General features: G+C 52.5%; 1 protein-coding gene across 3 annotated transcripts in view; it reads left to right on the forward strand.

Annotated features, from left to right (window-relative positions):
• The window catches only part of ADCK1 (aarF domain containing kinase 1), a 116,175-nt gene that overhangs the window by 57,998 nt on the left and 40,766 nt on the right, over positions 1 to 17,411 (forward strand). For 2 of the 3 annotated variants that reach the window (XM_032405699.1, XM_032405701.1), the window contains exon 5: positions 13,820 to 13,978. In XM_032405699.1, coding sequence (XP_032261590.1) covers positions 13,820 to 13,978 — 159 coding nt within the window. The remainder of the gene's footprint in view (positions 1 to 13,819; positions 13,979 to 17,411) is intronic. The other variant, XM_032405700.1, reaches the window with a different exon arrangement.

The following is a 17,411-nucleotide window of genomic DNA, read 5'->3' on the forward strand; positions in this document are numbered from 1 at the left end:
TATTGTTTTCTCCTTCCCTAGCACATGTTAGATGTTTTCAAATACACAGCCTCATTTTAGTCCTCACAAAAGCGAGGGGAGTTAGGTGTCCCTTTCCCCACTTTCCCCAGATGAAGCTTACTAAATTGTAACACTAAGTGACTTACTCAGGATCACATAGCAGGACAGCAGCTCAGCTGGGAACTGAACCCGAGTGTTATCTGACTGTAGAGACATACATGCTTCAACCCCACAGGCTGCTGCAGGAGGTGTGGGGCCGGGTTCAAGGCCACACCGAAGGGCCTGTGAGACCCAGTCTGTGCCTGAGGGCCACACTCTTCCCCCTAACAGTGCACCGGCCTGCCATCTTGCCTTCGGCCCCAGGCTGGCCCTGGACCTATGTTGCCTCAAGAGCCAATCACATGGCTGAGGAGGTGCTCTAAGAAGCATGCGGTAGGGTGGTTTGGTTCTTCTCCTCCTTCTCACCTCTGGAAAAGGTGCTGCTCCTCTGTGCTCGCATGGAGGGGGCTCGCAATGGGGGTGAGGAGCGGTCTGCCCTCCTGTGTACCTTCTGAGAGCCGGGCCCTTCTCCGGGGAGGAGTCCTCCTCCCTTCGCACTGTGCCCAGGTCCCCACGCGCGGCCTACCTGCTGCAGCTCCTTGGCAGCAGAGAGAAGCAAGCCCTCCACGTCTGGCTGATTCATGTTCATCGTTGAAACAATAATGTTTAATCTGGAAAGGGCTAATCAGTTTTTTATGCTGATTATGAATAGGCCAGCTGTGCCTGCTTCTTTATTCATGGGGCCTGAGGAGCAAGCCCATGTCCCAGGCTGGGCTCCCTTAGTGGTTTCTGCTGTGGGGGGCCCTTCTCCGTGGTCTGGTCTGTGCCACTTTGGAGGTGACTCATTGTGCGTGTGCCTGTGTCACCAGGAAGGGTAAGCTGACTCGGGGTGGAGAACCAGATTTGAGTGTGTGTGTGTGTGTGTGTGCACATAGAGGGAGGCTGGTGTGGGCTGGGGCACCATAATAGGAGTGCAGGACGGAAAGTAAGAGTTACAGGATCACAGAATTAGGAAGGCCATCAGGGACCAAGGACTCCAACACCCCCCTTTATCAAGTGAGGAATTTAGACCCAGAGAAACTGAAGCAACTTCCTTAAGGTCACAGGGCTGGGTAGTGGCAGAGGTGGGACGGGAACCCTAGTTCCTTCACTCAGAGGGCAGAACTCCGGGGTGGGAGAGTCACAGGAAGGCGCTGTGTTGGCGCTCTAATTGAGTCACTGACTCACCCCGCAACTCTGACTCCTGAGGGGGCTTCTGTTTTAGGGACAGGAGGAGCTAGAGACAGCTCAACAAGAGGTCAGGACGAGATGAGTCATCTGAGGTTTGGGCTACATCTCTCAGGTGCTCTTGGAATCTGCAGTAGGGCCACAGAGAGGGGCGAATTGGGGTCTTCTAGAGAAGGCAAAACCTGAGCAGGACTTGAGTGCTGTCAAAAGAACAAGCTGAAAGGCCCGGAGAGGGCATATTGGGCAGGTGGAGTGGCCTAAGGTCAGGATGTCGTCTCTGGTGGGCGTCACCTTGGGGGTGGGGCTGGGGGGGGGGTGTGCTTGACCCTGGAGCGAGACGAGAGGGGGCCTGTGCTGCCTGGGCCCGGGGCTGGAGCTGGGAACACGGGGCCCTGGGCCGGGCAGGGGCAGGTGCTTGGCTTGGGTGGCTTGGTTGTCCCACAGGTGTGTGTTTGGACCCTCCATAGCCTTTCTCCTGTTGGACGTCACGAGTCATTTGTTCATTTACTGGCTCAGCTGATGTTTGTTGGACTTCTGTTGTGTGGGTGCCAGGGTTTATGTAGCCAAACAAGCGGCCACCATGGTCTTCTGATCGTGTTGTAGGGGAATGGCAGATGTTACACAAGTGACCAGAAGAATAAAAAGAATAAAAGTTCAACGACACCCATGATAAATGCCACGAGGGAAAAGTACAGGGTGCTCTGACTTTGGGAGGCTGGGGGGTCTTTCTGAGGACTAAGTGGCGATTAAGCTGAGACCAGGGATGATTAGGAGAAGGAGGCAGAGAGAACAGAGAATGCAGAGGCCTCGGGTGGGAAAGAGCATGGATCTGTCTGGGAACAGAAGGTGGTGGTGGTAGCAGGACAAAGAGACACTGAAAGATGCAGCCGGAGACATGTGTCGGGTGTGCACGGGGACCCGAGGTCGGCAGTCAGTGACGGGCTCTCTGTAGAGAGTGGCACCATCCACAGTGGCCTGCAAGGGGACCAGGGCTGGAACTGGGAGACAGTTACACAAGGCACTTGTGGTCATCTGAACAAGAGCGATGGTGGCTTGGAAGAGGAGTGGGTGGATGTATTTTGGAGGTGAAACCAACAGGACTCAAGGAAGAATTAAATGGGGAGGGGCTGAGGGGGAGGGAAGGGCACACTCGGCTCCCAGGGCTCTGGCATGAATAGTGGGGGCCACCTGAGAACAGACATGGTGCTGAGGGGGCTCTGGGGCCGTATGAGCTGCTCACCCCACTGGCAGTTTGGGGAATGATTTTTCTGCGGGGCTGGGCTTTGCACAGTGGCCCCCTTTCTCCTTAGAGTTGGTGGTCAGAGAGTTGGTGGAGAGTCTATGTGGGACTGAGCAATTTGGGGTTTAGCATTAGAGGCTGGGTCCAGCATTGGGTTCCTGGTTTCCAGACATTAGAAAAAAAGTCATCAGCACCCTGATCTAACGAGAGCTCTGAGAGAGAGAGAGAGAGAGAGTGTATGAGTGTCCCTGTAGCCAGGTTTATAGGAGAGGCTGTTCCTCTCCTATAAACTCCAGCTCCTGCAAATCACCATCACAGGAGTACATCTCCCCGGGGCCCCACTGCTCTTCCATCTTTTCGGTGTGAGCTGATGACTGGTGGTTTTGTATGAGGTCGAAAAGGAAACTGAGCTTCTTGGGAAGAGGCTGGTTTTAGGATTTGACCTGGGGCCTGGGAAGGAATACCATGTTAGAGGCAGCCGGGGGAGTGGAGGACCCCTTGCACAGGGAGGGGGGAGCAGGACTGGTTCTAGGTGTCATCACCTGGCACAGAACCAGAGCCGTGATGTGCCCTCCTGGTGCCACGGCTTGGGGTTCACGCGTGACCCGTGGTCGCACGCCTAGTGCAACTGCTGTCCCGGTCCCCAGCCCTCTAGTCTCAACATTGCCCTGGGAAATGCAACAAAAGAATAAAACAGACGTGTGCTGAGAGTGGTACTCTAATGCTCTGCATCAGGGGTCAGCAAGCTTCTTCCTGGTAGAGGCCTGGGTTAGGGTCCTAGCGCTGCTGTGACAAATGAGCCCAAATTTAGTGGTTTCAGACAAGACACATTTATTATCTTCCCATTCTGTGGATCAGAAAACCTAAAATTCAAGGGTTGGCTGGGCTGCGTTCCTTCTAGAGGCTTTCGGGGAGAATGTCTTGCCTTGTCCCCCTTCTAGAGCCCGCCTGCGTTCCTCAGTGTGTGGTGCCGTCCTCTATCATCACAGCCAGCCATATGGTATCTTTCAGTCTCTCTCTCTCGTTCTTTACCTCACCTCCCTCTGTCATATCTGCTGCTCTGACTCCGGCCCTCCTGCCTCCCTTTTATAAGGACCCTGTGATTCCCTTGGGCCCCCTAGTACTCCAGGCTGCTCTCCCCATTTGGGGAGCCTTAACCTAATCACACCTTTGGGGGTTGGGACATGGACATCTTTGAGGGCCTATTTCTCTGCCCACCATCAGGCCAGCCAGTAAATATTTGAGGTTTTGCGGGCCAGAGGGTCTCTGTCACAACTGCTTAGCTCTGCCGTGGCAACGTGGGAGCTGCCACGGACAACGTGTAATGAATGGGCATGCTGTGTCCCAGTGAAAGTTCATTCAGGGACACCGAATTCGAATTTCATACAGTTTTCAAATATCACAAAATGCTATTCTTTTTTTTTTTTTTTTTTTTTAAGATTTTATTTATTTGAGACAGAGAGAGAAAGAGAGAGCGAGGGGTGGGGAGGGGCAGAGGGAGAGGGAGGAGCAGACTCCCCGCCGAGCAGGGAGCCCTATGTGGGACTTGATCCCAGGACCCCGAGATCATGACCTGAGCTGAAGGCAGATGCTTAACCAACTGAGCCACCCAGGCGTCCCCTTTGGGTTTTTTCAAACATTTAAAAATGTAAAAAAAAACATTTTTAGCTGGTGGGCTGTACAAAAACAGGCACGGGCTGCTGCCCCTGCTCTAGATGCGTAATATCCTTTAACACTTAGAACACCCTGGCAAAATGAGTATTGTTATCATCACTCCCATTTTGTAGAATTTTTTTTTTTTTTTAAAGATTTTATTTATTTATTTGAGACAGAGAGAATGAGAGAGAGAGAGAGAGAGCACATGAGAGGGAGGAGGGTCAGAGGGAGAAGCAGGCTCCCAGCCGAGCAGGGAGCCCGATGCGGGACTCGATCCAGGGACTCCAGGATCATGACCTGAGCCGAAGGCAGTCGCTTAACCAACTGAGCCACACAGGCGCCCCTTGTAGAATGTTAATGGCCCTAAGCACTTTGCCCAAGGCCACACGGCTGGATGGTGGCAGGTAGGGCTGCTGACACCAGAGCTCATGTTCTTTACCCTCCCTTCGCTTCGCTGGGGTCAGCCAGGCATGCATGTAATGTCCCCCAAATGTGGGCTTTCTCTTCGCAGTAGATCCTGAAGGTCTGGGTTTGCCTCCTTTAAAAATCCCTGGGCACTGCTGCTGTCACATGCAAAGCGAATCTGGAAAACTTCTTACTCAGGTGTTCTAGAAACATTGCCAGGGCTTTGGTACCTGAGCTCTCTTATTCGGGGCTCTGAGGCATAGGAACAAAGCTTAGGCTCATTTGCCGTGTGGGCATTTTGCCACCTCCCAAAGGCTGGGGAAGTCTATCCTGACAGGAAATGGTGCCACCGTAAGCAAGGCCCCCCTGCCTTATTTCCTCTCTTCCTTTATTTTTGGGTGTAGGAACCTCTGAAGGTTGTTGGAAAGAGGCCTTTGGAGTTTTATAGCTTTATGAGGGTGAGCCCATCAGGGTCTAGCAGTCCCAGGCCTTGCCAGAAATGTGTGTGCGCCACTGTGGCCGGGCTTTCCCCCACCACAGGTGTGAGCTGCGGATGAGGACTCCTCCCCCAGGGGCAGACCTGGGGGGCCCAAGTCAGCCTGGATTCTGGGGTGGGAATTGTTGGCCATCTTCTTTCTGGCTCTCATGTCGCTGTCTTCGTCCCCTTGTGTATGGTTCACACAAGCCTTTCCCTCTGCCTAGATGGCTCCTCCTTCCTTCCTTCATCTAGTTAACTGGCTCCTCATTCTTCAGGTCTCAGTTCTTTGTCACCTCCTCGAAGAAGCACTCCCTGAGCAGCCTCTCTGAACACAGGCTCTTATGGTAGCTACCTCTCCCTTCATATCATGTATCAGAATTGGCCATTTACTTTTACCTTTGATTACTTGATTAATTCCTGTCTTGCCACTGGACTTCAAGTTCCAGTGGTGACTCCAGATGGTGGTGGCTGTACCTGATTTGGACCCAGTCCCCGTTGAGTCCCCAGTGACTAGCACAGTGCCCTGCTTATATTAGTCACTTAAGCATTTGATGGATGAATAAATGAATGACCTTTAGCGAATGTGTTCTCTATAAAGTGGGGGCAATTATGTCTCCTCTGTCTAACTTCAAGAGAAGGTTGAGAGCACATAAGAGCACTTTGAGGGCAACAAGCATTATGCAGCTATAAGAAAGTACCCTTGGTTGAGCATTTGGTCCCTGTCGAGCAAAGATGTCCTGACGTGCCTTATACCAAACGAAGCTCAAGTTTAAAGAAGAGGCACTAAGTCCTCACGTGGGTAGGTTGCCGGTGAGGGCATGGAGCTGTCTGCCTGACTCTTGGGACTGAGCTCCTGGCCCCACTGTCTCTCACTCACGTGATGGGGTGTAAGCACTTGGCTCACGGACACCCCATGGCTCCGAGGGCGGCTCACTGCTTCTATACTGTGATTACCTCACAGACATCTATGTGGCCCGGGCCCTGGCTTGTGGGGGGTCCTGGCTTCATACTGCACCTCATTCTGCACAATTTCTTCTATCCCAGAGATCTCTGTCACAGGCAGAGACAGAGACGTCACCCTGTGAGGCTGTACAAGTTATTAAGATGGGGAACGTTGAAAGATTAGATTTATGACAGCCAACGGTGGATTATGAAGAATAATTTATCAAATGTCAGTGCCTGCAGCCTACAATTTACAGAAGGTTTGCTTAAGCTGAGGAGATCTGACTGGACTGCCCCCACCCCCACCTCTAATGAGTGACAGATCTAATGGATGGCTTCCCAGGCTGGCCAACCACACTGGGTGTTTATCTGCTTTTTATTAATCATTATTATCACAACATTTCCATAGAGTCCCTCCACCCGCAGCTCTCGAAGTGCCCAGCACCCGCGAGCCTCCCTCAGCTACCTTGAAGGAATAGTAACCACCTCTGGCAGGTGTGTTAGCTACCCCGGATCATCTGGAAGGCCCAGCGTCCCCTCACCAGGAAGAGGATGGGGAAAATTGAACCTCATTCATTCACTAAGAAACATTTATTGAATACCAATTATGCATTAGGTGCCTTGGATACATTTTGAGCAAAAATGGAAGAAGTCTATCATTTAGAAGGGAAGAGGAAGGTTCAGCAAATATAAGTCAAGGCAGGGTGCACCTGTGTTCATTGCTCTCCAGAAGGGCACCCTGAGTTCTGAGGACGTACACAGGGAGGCTTCTCTGAGGATGTGACAGCTGCACTGTGATCTGAAGGAGGAGATGGGGCAGGATCAGACTCTGCGGCTTGTGTTAAGGATTTTGTCTCTGGGAAGCTGGTGAAGTGGTTTAAACAGAGAGAAGTGACATGATCAGCTTATGTTGGGAAGACTCACTTTAACTGCATCTGGAGGGTGGATTGGAGGAGAAAGGAATATGGTGGCTTTTACTCACTGACAGAACAGAACTGAGAGCCTAGAAGGCTGACTCTTTAAGAGTCCAGTGCTGTCTTTGTTCTACCACTCTGTCCTCTTCATGGGGGCATTAGATGGGGCACCCAGTATTCCTGCCATATTTATTGGGGCTCTTTCATAGGTTCTATTCTAGACCCTTTTTGTGCATTGTTTCATATGACGACTCTATGAGGTAGGTATTAAAATTCCCATTTTACAGATGAGGAAGCTGAGGCACAGATGGGTCATGTAACTGACCGAGCCGGTGCAGCATGGAGCCAGGATTTGAGCCTGGGCAGTTTGACCCAGACCTTGCATTGGACTTACTAGGCCCTATTGCCTCTCAGGTCCCCCTGTCCTGGCCAGCTGGTGGGCATTCCCAGGGAACACGCCCGCGGCCGTAGGGTGTGACTGCTCCTGGCTTCTTGCTTCTCTGTCAGCTGCTGGTCACCGTCCTGTGGGAGGAAGGAAGCTCGGGCTGAACTGTGTTGCCCTTGGCAGAGCCAGGTGGATGATTATCCTATACCTGGAGGCTCTTAGCAAATTGGTAGGAGTTGAGCCTTGTGCCAGCCTCCTTGGGCAAATTTAGACAGCAACACTGTTTTGTAATTTCTGTGGTTGACCCTTATCCAGAAAGACCTCAGGTTCTGCCGCTGGCCCCCTTTGTTCTTTCTTCCCAGCTAGGCAGTAGCAATAGCTAATGGCTCTGCAGAACGGATGGTTTGATCTTCCAGAACCCCAGAATGAACGCAGATTCCACGGAAGACAGGGACTCTGTGTCCTCGAGGTGTTATTCTCATTATTATTTGTATTATAATAAATTGCTCTGTGTGGGAACCTGGAGGTGGGGGTATTCCCACCTTGAGGCAGGGCAGCTATTGAGTGGGGACAAAAAGACACTTGGATTCCTTGTCCTCTCCCCCGGCCCCCCAGCGGCTACATCGTGATATTGGAGGTCCCCTCTTCTGACCTCGCCAGAAAGTCCTGTTGGGGTTGGGTGAATTGGCACTGGGCGGGGGGCACTGTCTCCAGCAGGCCCTGCTGAAATGCAAGTATGTTTTCCAGAGCCTGTTGCCTTATTCTGTGGACTGAGGTCTCCTCACGGCCAGAGATGGTGTCTGTTTTGTTGGCCCGTGTACCTAGTGTGGTTTCTGTCATGTGGCAGGCCTGCAGGTCAGTATTTGCTGATTGAGTGACTGGAACTGAGGAATGGCAGATTGGTTTCATTTCCTATATTAACTCCGGTCTGTTGGTAGTGGCAGCCTGGAGCGTGGAGAGAGATTCTGAGGCATCGTCTGGGCGCACAGCAGAAATGAACGCTGGGATCGATTAGTGATGTCTGCCATGGGTGTGCATGGGGTGTACTTGTTAGCTTTTGCTGCACAGCAATTTACCCCCAAACAGCAAATATTTGATGTGGTACAGTTTCTTTGGGCCTGGAACCTGGGCCTGCCTTGCAGGGTGGTTCTGGCTCAGTTCCTGTGAGGGTATAGTCAGGGTGTTGGCAGGGCGCTGCAGGCGTCTGAAGGCCTGAGTGGGGAAGGAGAATCTGTTTCCAGGATGGTTTACTGTGGGCAGGAGGCCTTGGTTCCTTACCCCTGGACCTCTCCACGGGCTGCTTGAGTGTCCTCATGACATGGCACTCACTGCTCCGGGAGCACGCTCTCCGGGAGAGGACCGGAAGGGTCCTTAATCTCGCTCACACTCAGAGGTGGGCAGTAGGCTGCTCCTCTCAAAGGGAGGAGTATTTAAGTACCTGTGGACACAGTTTAAAGCCACTGCAGGGGGGATGAGAGGGCACGTGCCACCTATTTGCTGTCAGTGTCAGGTGTTACTTAAAGGGGGCGGGAATGACCCTGAACAGGTGGGATACAAACCAGGCACGTTTAAGCAGAAGCAAAGTGAGGTAGCCGGTGGGGTGACAATGAGACGGAGGGGTGCCTGGGGCAGGTCCTGGGAAACGGTGCCAAGAGGAAGGAGTAGGTTTCCAGCAGAGGCATGTGGGAAGTGATGGTGGGTTTTCTGCTCAAGGCAGGCAGTCTGGGCTTTGCAGAGTCCTAGGGAGCTGGAGCTGTCTTGTCAGCTTCAGGCTGGGGGTGGGGAGTGGGGTGGGTTCACTCCAGCTTCTCCATTAGTACTGGGACTTGCCCCTCTCCCCATCAGACTGTCGTGGATGGCTGCTGGCACCCAGCCAGGCATGGGGAGAGGGGCATCTCTAGACCTCGAGAGCCAGATGTTTGCAGCTGATGCCATGGTAACCTGCCCCAGGTGCCATGGGCCGTCTTCCCAGCTCCTAAGTGGGAACTGCCTGGCCTTGGCAGCTAGGCCTGGACTTGCCTGCTTTGAGGCCAGCTCCTGCCTCTTCATCTGCAGCCAGCCGGTTCTGGGTTTGTTAGATTGGTTGGCGTTATCTTGCGTCAGTGATATTTGGTGTAGTAAATCCAGAAGGGGTCTGATGTGCATGACTTTGGGCACAGCAGGATGGAATATTTGAAATTGGGCCATCTTGGAAAATCCAGGACATCACCCTTCCTGGGGCTGGTGAGGGGCCTGAGGCTGGCTGGCAGATGGAGAAACTTAGTGAAATTCCTCTCAGGAGTCATATTATGGCTTTTACAGAAGATCCTGACTTCCTGTTACCTTATTTTGGGTGAAATGAGGACCCTGGCCAGTGCTTGGCTGCCCATTGTGGCCTTTTGGAAACATTGCCCAGAGAACTGGTTTCATGGGAAGCTGTAGACCTAACTTTCTGGAGCTTCTCTCTCTCTGCCCTGTACCTGGGTATAGAGTCACGTGGTCTTGGTTCCCTGGACCCCAGTTGATGCCAGCCTACTGAAGTCTTAACCTGAGCCATGGGGGGGTGACGCATTTCTTCTTGCCCTTCTGATGTTTTCTGCTCATAAAAAAAACCACCTCTTGCTTTTAAACACACACACACACACACACACACACACACACACCCTAAAAAACCAGATCATACAAAGCTGGAGAAGCTTTTTTCCCGATTATTTTTCCTTTTCTAGACAGGGACATCGATGTATTTGAATCATGGGCCGACAGTAATTAAAAAGCACATAACTAGTCATTTTAAAATGCAGTTGTTTTACTTAATTGATTTTGCCGCCAGACCCAGAGAAAAAAAAGAGGAACGGGGGAAAGACAGGCTTAGAAGGGGAGACAGGTTTCTGCAAGTGACTGGAGGCAGCTAAGGGCCCTGCTTGAATCTAATTGCTGCCCATGCTGCAGTTGGTTTCTGCTGATGGCTTTCTGCTCAGAGGGCTGGGGGCCAAGGGCCTGATGGGAGGGGTGGCCTTGGTGTCAGCTGCACGGGGGGTATAATTCTGCTTTCGGGACAGGGTCTATTTTTCCTTACTATCTATCAGCGTAAAGTACTTCACTGAGCACTTTGAATCAAGGTTCCATTTAGAGATACTTTATTCATATTTAATTACAGGCTGCAGCACCAATCTTTAATTACCTTTTTTATAAGCCAGCTAGGAACATTCACTAGCAATCAGTTATTGTGTGTGTGTGTGTGTAAGCACAGGAGGGTGTGGGTGTTGTGACTTGCTTCCCGATAGAGGGGAAAGCATGGCTGCAGGGACCCTGAGGAGGTGGTCGGTGGCCAGGGGTGGGGTGGGGATCTGCCCAACAGGTTCCCTGTGCGGAGTGAGTGGTGCATTTCCCATGCCTCTCTTTGCTTCCACTGGTCAAGCTGGGGAATTAGGGCAAGTCCTCACAGCTGGGCCTCGTTCAGGGTGCTGAGTTGGCACATGGGCTTGGGTGGTATCCTGAGCTCCAGACCCCCTACCTCCTCTGGTGGGGACAGGGAATGGTGGGAGGCCCCCTTCTCAGTCCCTGGGGGTACGGTGGACCAGGCTTCCTCTTACCTGGGAGATTGGGAGATGCTTGCCTCGGCCCTTTCCTTCCTTCCCCTCTCCCCGGAGTGCTCCTGGCAGCTGTTCTTGCCACACAGCCCTGGTGATGCCCTGTCACTCTTCAGTTGCAATGACTCTGCAACATCCCTGCAATGACACTGGTTTGAAGCCTGGCTGTCCTTCTTAAGGAATGAGCCAGTGTTACCAGAGAGCCATGTGGAGGCTTGGGGTGGGGAATGGGGTCAAATGACCCCCAAGTCCTTTTGCAGTGGGCAGATGGGGTCATTCCAGCTGCCTGGGAGGGGAGGTCTGAGTTTGCAGATCTGCTCCAGAAAGCATTCTCCTTGGTGCTCCTTCAGGAACAACCAGAGGGTTTCTAAAGGCAGTTCTTGTTCATTTCATTATGTAATGGCTGGGAATGTTGCTGAAGTCTACCTCCCTTCTATTCCTGGATCCCTGTCCCAGCAAGAGGGGGGAGGGGAGGGAAAGGAACTGACACTTACTGAGCCTCTTGAGGGTGCCAGGCACCATGCCCATGTTTCTTTTGCCTAACCCAGATGGGGCCCGAGAACTACAGTCAGAGCCCCTTCAGTCCTGTGTGACAGAAAACAGCTCAAACTGATTTAAGCAAAAAAGGGAAATATGGGGTGGGTATTCAGGCATGGGTAGATCAAGGGGCCCAACCATGGTGACCAAGATTCATTCTCTCTGTCTCTTGGCTCTGCTTTCCTCTTTGTTGCTACTCTGGGACTCCTGGTAGCTCCACGCTTCAAGTTCAATTTTTACCTTCAAGTTCAGCAGAGAGAAAGAATCTTTTCTCCCACAGTTCAAACAAAAGTGAAATAGTTGAGTGATTGGATCAGTTGGGTCACGTGTCCATCTCTGAACCAGTCAGCGTGACCCAGGGTATTCAGGGTTCTGATTGGCCAGGATGGGGTCTCACACCCACGCTGCTGTAACAGGTGGAGTCCACCTGGGTAAATCCCACACAAGACATGTGCTTTTTACATTGGAGGCCTTTAGACTAGAAGGGGTGTGGGAGCAGGAAGGTCCAGCCATTTGAAAAGGAAGAAAGAGTTGATTCGGTTCCTCTCCAAGGGAGAAAATAGTGGATTCAGTCTTTCAACAAATATGTATTTGCTACCAACTAGTTATGGTGCTATTCTTTTTTTTTTTTTTTTTAAGATTTTATTTATTTGAGGGAGAGAGAGAGAGAGAGAATGAGCAGGGAGAGCAGCAGAGGGAGAGGGAGAAGCAGACTCCCCACTGAGCAGGGAGCCTGATGCGGGGCTGGATCCTAGGACCCTGAGATCATGACCTGAGACTAAGGCAGACGCTTAACTAACTGAGCCACCCAGGTGCCCCTCTGGTGCTACTCTAAGCACAGGGAATTCAGCAGCTAACAAGACAGACAAAAATCTCTGCCCATTTGAAGCTGATGTTCTAATGGGGTCTACAAGGATGGTGGTTCTTTCATTCTCCCAAGCCAAGCCCAAATCCAGGATAAAGGGAGAGACCCAGGGTGATTGACGTGGGGAGAATCTGGTTCTCAGGCAACCTCGAACCTAGGAGGGAGGGAAAAAGACAAGTATGTGGTTGGGGAAGGAGGGTGGGGGAGGTAGGCACTGGGAGAGGCAAAAATAAAAACCCAGTGAAGAAGGGGGACAGGGAAGCCAATCTGTACCCATCTCCCCTGACAGAGAAGTGTGGGCCCCTCCCATGTTGCCTGGACCTTTGGCCTCCAAAGGATGCTGATAAATGGGATGGAATTTAGTGAAAGCTACAAAATGATGACAGGACTGGAGGGAGTGATTTATGAGGGAGATTAGCAAGGTGCTGGTGCAGCCTAGCAAACAGAGGGATGGGATGGTGGCCGAGGGTCATCTGACTGCTGAAGTCCAAGGGGAGGAGGGGGCTGAGGGACAGGAGAGAGTGCCTGCTGCAGAAAGGGGGGGCCAGGGGAAGCTGGGGCATGGACTGAATGGGCCTCAGCGTGAGAGCCTGGGGGACGTGAGAAGGAGGGCCATGGGACTAATCCTGCGTGTACACATATACGTGTGTGTGAATGTCTGGATCTTCTGGGATTGGGAAGCTATACAGGGACTTCAAGAAATGGAGGGAGTGAGAATTTCAGCCTCGGACATTTTTGCAAAAGGCTTTTGGGAGTCTCCTTCCCATCTGGTAGAATATTCATGTCTGGACCATGTAGGTGTGATCACTCAAGTCAGAAAGACTTTTTTTCCTTCAGGAAAATTTGGTATGGCATTTCTAAGAGGGAAGGAGGGAAGGAAGAAGGGAAGAGAAGACAGAAGAGTAAGGAGCACATATTCCATTTTGTAGAGAAAGGTCAAGAGATCTGCCCAAGGACACCTTTGGGTGGCATTGCAGGCGGGGACCAAAAGTGAGGCTGGGGTGTGCAGCCCTGGGGTCTCTGCCAGGTGGCCAGGCCAAGGGTGGGCTGGGGGACCCGTGTTGAGCCTGCTGTTCAGGCAGGAACAAGAGATGGCTATTGGGTTTAGAACCTCCAAACTGGGGTCTTGACCTCTCCCATGTTGGTTGGTTGGACTATATGATCCCTGTATTGGGCTGCCTGGGGCCCAGGTTCTGTTAACTCTTGATTTCATGTGCATGTGTAACAGCCCCAGGGGTGCAGTGGTGCATAATTAAATGAGCAGATGGTCCTCAGTTCTGAACATTCTAGACAGCACTTCTTTGGCCTTGAATAGGAGGTGCTCAGGGCACCCATGCATGCCTATGAGGACACACCCTCCACGTGTGTTTTCTCTCTCACTCCCTCCATATGCCTGCTGTGAATCTCCATGGCAGTAAAGAGCCTGGGCAAGGCATTGGGTTGGCGTACAACTGGTAGAGCAGAAAATCTATGGGGGGACGTCAGGCAGCCCTGGCCTGGCCCATCCCCTCTCACTGAACTGAGTCATCTTAATTGCTCCGTTCTCTCTCCACTCTTGACAGATTCAGGATTTGTTTGTGAGCTTTGACGACACCCCTCTGGGGGCCGCCTCCCTGGCCCAGGTCCACAAGGCGGTGCTGCGTGATGGGCGGACGGTGGCCGTGAAGGTCCAGCATCCAAAGGTTCAGGCTCAGAGTTCGAAGGACATTCTTCTGATGGAGGTGAGAGCCTGCCCTTCCTTTGTCCTCATTTTATATTTCTCTGGAAACTAGGTGGCTTTGGTGACACTAGTTCAAGGGAGCTGGGTGGAGTGGGACCCTTTGAACAGCAGGGTGGGAGAGGAAAGCTTGAGACCATGACAAAGGAGGCATCATGACAGTGCTGTGACTGGGGGACCCGTGGCTGGGTTGGTCAGTTCGTCTTTATTTGTTCCTAGGAACTATCTGGGGATGGTCTCAGAACACGATGAACAGCTGCTGGGGCCAATGAGACCTCAGGTGGAGTTGAAGAAATGAGATGAACCAAAAATGATTTCCTTGGGGGCAGAAAAGTTACATCTTACTTTGTTAAATGATGACAAAAGGGAGCATGTGGTCAACCACGGGATGTAAACATGACAGGATCACATAGAAATATTTACGCAGATTCCATGTTTGCTTATCTTCTGTTCTGAGTGAACAAGCTTGTCTACCTAAAAATGTTCTGGGAAAAGCCCAGGTGGAGACGGTGTCTCTGGACTTCTCTAGCTCTGTCGCCAGAGCGAGGGAGGGTGAGCTGGGCGCTGGCTGGGCGGTGGCCAGCGCCCGGCCCAGGAGGGCAGGCATTTAACGTGCCAGCGTGTCCTGCCCCTTCTCTGCAGGCTGCCTTCCCCTGTTCTCTTTCCCCATTCTGGACTCTTGGTCTGTTTCCTCAGCTCACCCTGAGTAAGCTTCGCACACGCATGGAGGGTCTCTTTTGCACCAGGCAGTAGGTGGGTGCTAGGGACACAGGAGTGAGGGAGCTCCATCTTCCTCCCCGGGGGGGTTTCCCTGTTTAGTGGAAGGGCAGGTCTGGACACGAACAGCTACAGTGTGGGGATGTGAGCTCTGCCAAAGGGGGTTTGCATGGTGCCCTCAGCCCTGCGTCTGGTCTGTTGGGGGCGGGGCTTCACGGAGGGGCCGGGGAGACAGTGGGGCAGGGGAAGGATAGCTGAGCCTGTGCGAAGACCCAGTCTTAGAGCAACAGGATGGGCTTGGAGAAGAACTTGAGCTGGTTCAGGTGGTATGGCTGGGAGTGGTTGCAGATGGGGCTGGGAAGGTAGGCAGGACAACACGGAGGGCCTGATCTTCCAGGCTAAGGCACAGAACAGTATACACAGCAAATATAGATCTTCTATGGAACTGAGCAGATCTGATTCTCTCCTGTAGTCGGTGGGGAACCATTTAAAAATTTTAAATCAGGGGAATGTCGAGATCAGGTGTACATTAGAAACAAAAGTCTATCGGCAGTCTGGAGGATGTATTGGAAGGCAGAAAGACTGTAGCCAGGGAGACTAATGGAGGGGCTGCTGCACTGGTCTGAGCCAAAAATAATGATGTGACCCAGGGCAGTGTAGTGGGAGTTGAAGAGGAGGGATGGGCTCGAGGGGCGGAGTCATCAGGACTTTGTGAGCAGCTTTCCATGGGGTGGAGGCAGATACTGGTAGGAATGAATGGGAGGAGAATAAAACAAAATGGAGGTTTCCAGCTTAAATGATTAAGTTTGGGTGCCTTTAACCAGTGTATCAGTCAGGGTCCAGTTGGGAAGAAACAAAATTGCGCTAGGTATTTCCAACAGAGGGAATTTAAAAGAGAAAATGGGGCTCCCAGGGGATGAAATTGCAGAGAGGCCACATGGGACGGCGAGACAGTTAACCAAGGGCCGGAAGCTACTGCCACCCTCAAGGTGGAGGGATGAGGAGAAGAGGCGGTTCTCCAGAGCCTGGGGGCTGGGGTCACCTGGTGGAGCTGGCCCAGGGCGGGCTTGTCCTTTGGGAGGTGGATCACACAGCTTCAGGGCCCATCACCTGGGAGGTGGAGCCACGGATGCTGTTTGAGGCGGCAGGTTTCCACCTCCTTCTCTCCCCCAGTGTTCCACCAGTGTTGCCCATGGGCCAAGCCTAGATGGAAAATGCAGTTCCTTATGAGAGCAATGGGGTCAGGATGATCTCCGAGCTGGGTGCAATGGGTGGTGGAACCACCAGGAGAACTCAGATCCTGCTGTCAGGAGATTTGGATTGGGATTGCTCTGCTGGTCTGCATTCGGGCTGCAACTACAGATGCGGGATTTAGCAGCAAGGAGCCTCATGGTAGGTAGGTGAATCTGGGGGAGTAGTTAAGGTCACTTGGAAGGGTGGAGCAAAGAGAAAAGGAGAGGACAAGGGGAGAGCTGGGAGGAATACCGTCATCGAGGGAGTACGCCCAGGAAGTTAAGCTCCTGGAGGAAAGGAGAAGGCATGGCCAGAGAGATTGGAGGAGAAGCAGAACTGAGCAGTGCTGCTATATTCCGTGGAAATAATTTCAAGAAGAGAGCTAGAGAAGAGAGCAGCTTAAAACAGCGGGCGTGTGTTTTGCTTATGAATCTGCAATCTGGGCAGGGCTTGGTGGAGAGACTCACGAGTTCCGTGTGGTGCCGGCTGGGTGGTCTCACGGAACCAGAAGATCCACTTCCAGGTGGCTCACTCACATGGCTGGCAGCCCAGCTGGGGCTGGGGGCAGGGCCTTGGGTCCTTCCAGGTAGGCCTCTCCACAGCTGTTGGGCCTTCCTCACAGCATGGTGGCTGGGTTCCAAGAGTGAGTGTCCCACGAGAATCAGGCGGAAAGCACATGACCGTCGTATGACCTAGCCTTGGCAGGCACATAGCACTACTTCTTCCTTACTCTGCTGGTAAGAACAAGAGTCACGAAGCCCCCTTAGTTTAAAGGGTGGGGTATACTCTACTTCTTGATGGGGGCATGACCAGGTTCTAGAAGAGCATCAGAATGGGAGGTATTGTTGCAGCCATTTGGGAAAAGACAGTCTGCCAGAACTACTCAGTGTTGTCAAATGGGAGATAAAATTAGGAAAGCTCTGGAAAAGGCCTCTGGATTTGGTGATTGAGAGTCCTTGGGGTGAGCAAGGAGAATGGGGTGAGGGGCTGGGGGTAAACTGAGGCCCCAGGGAGTGGAGATGGTTGTCACTCAGGTGACAGTGGGGAGGGTCCTATGGTACTTAGAACAAAGCACAGGATTAGAGGCGGGGACTGGAGCAGGCTGTTGCTAATGGGGAGGGTGTCCATGGAGTGGGGGGGCTGGAGATCCAGGAGAGAGAAGTAACTGACAGGTGTGGTCCTGGGGGAGACTCCAGGGATTGGGCCGTAAGGATCTGGGTGGAAGCGTTAGCCTCGGTCAGCCTTTGTTTGGAGCCCGGAGGAAGGTGGTGAGGCTGCACGCAGATGAGGGGGCAGAGGGGGATGGCGGAGGGAAAGTGGGCAGCTGAGTTGTACCAGCCTGATAGCCCTATTTTTTTCACTGCAGTAGGAGGCAAGACCATCTGCTGAGAATGAGGGGGTAGGAGGTGGCGTTGGAGGCCGGGGATGGGGGTGAAGGTTTGGAATAGCTGCTCTGTGTGACAGAAGGGGAGCTGACCAGGGCTCCG

The sequence above is a fragment of the Phoca vitulina genome, unplaced genomic scaffold, assembly GCF_004348235.1.
Source record: "Phoca vitulina isolate PV1807 unplaced genomic scaffold, GSC_HSeal_1.0 scaffold7, whole genome shotgun sequence".
NCBI classification, from domain to species: domain Eukaryota; kingdom Metazoa; phylum Chordata; class Mammalia; order Carnivora; family Phocidae; genus Phoca; species Phoca vitulina.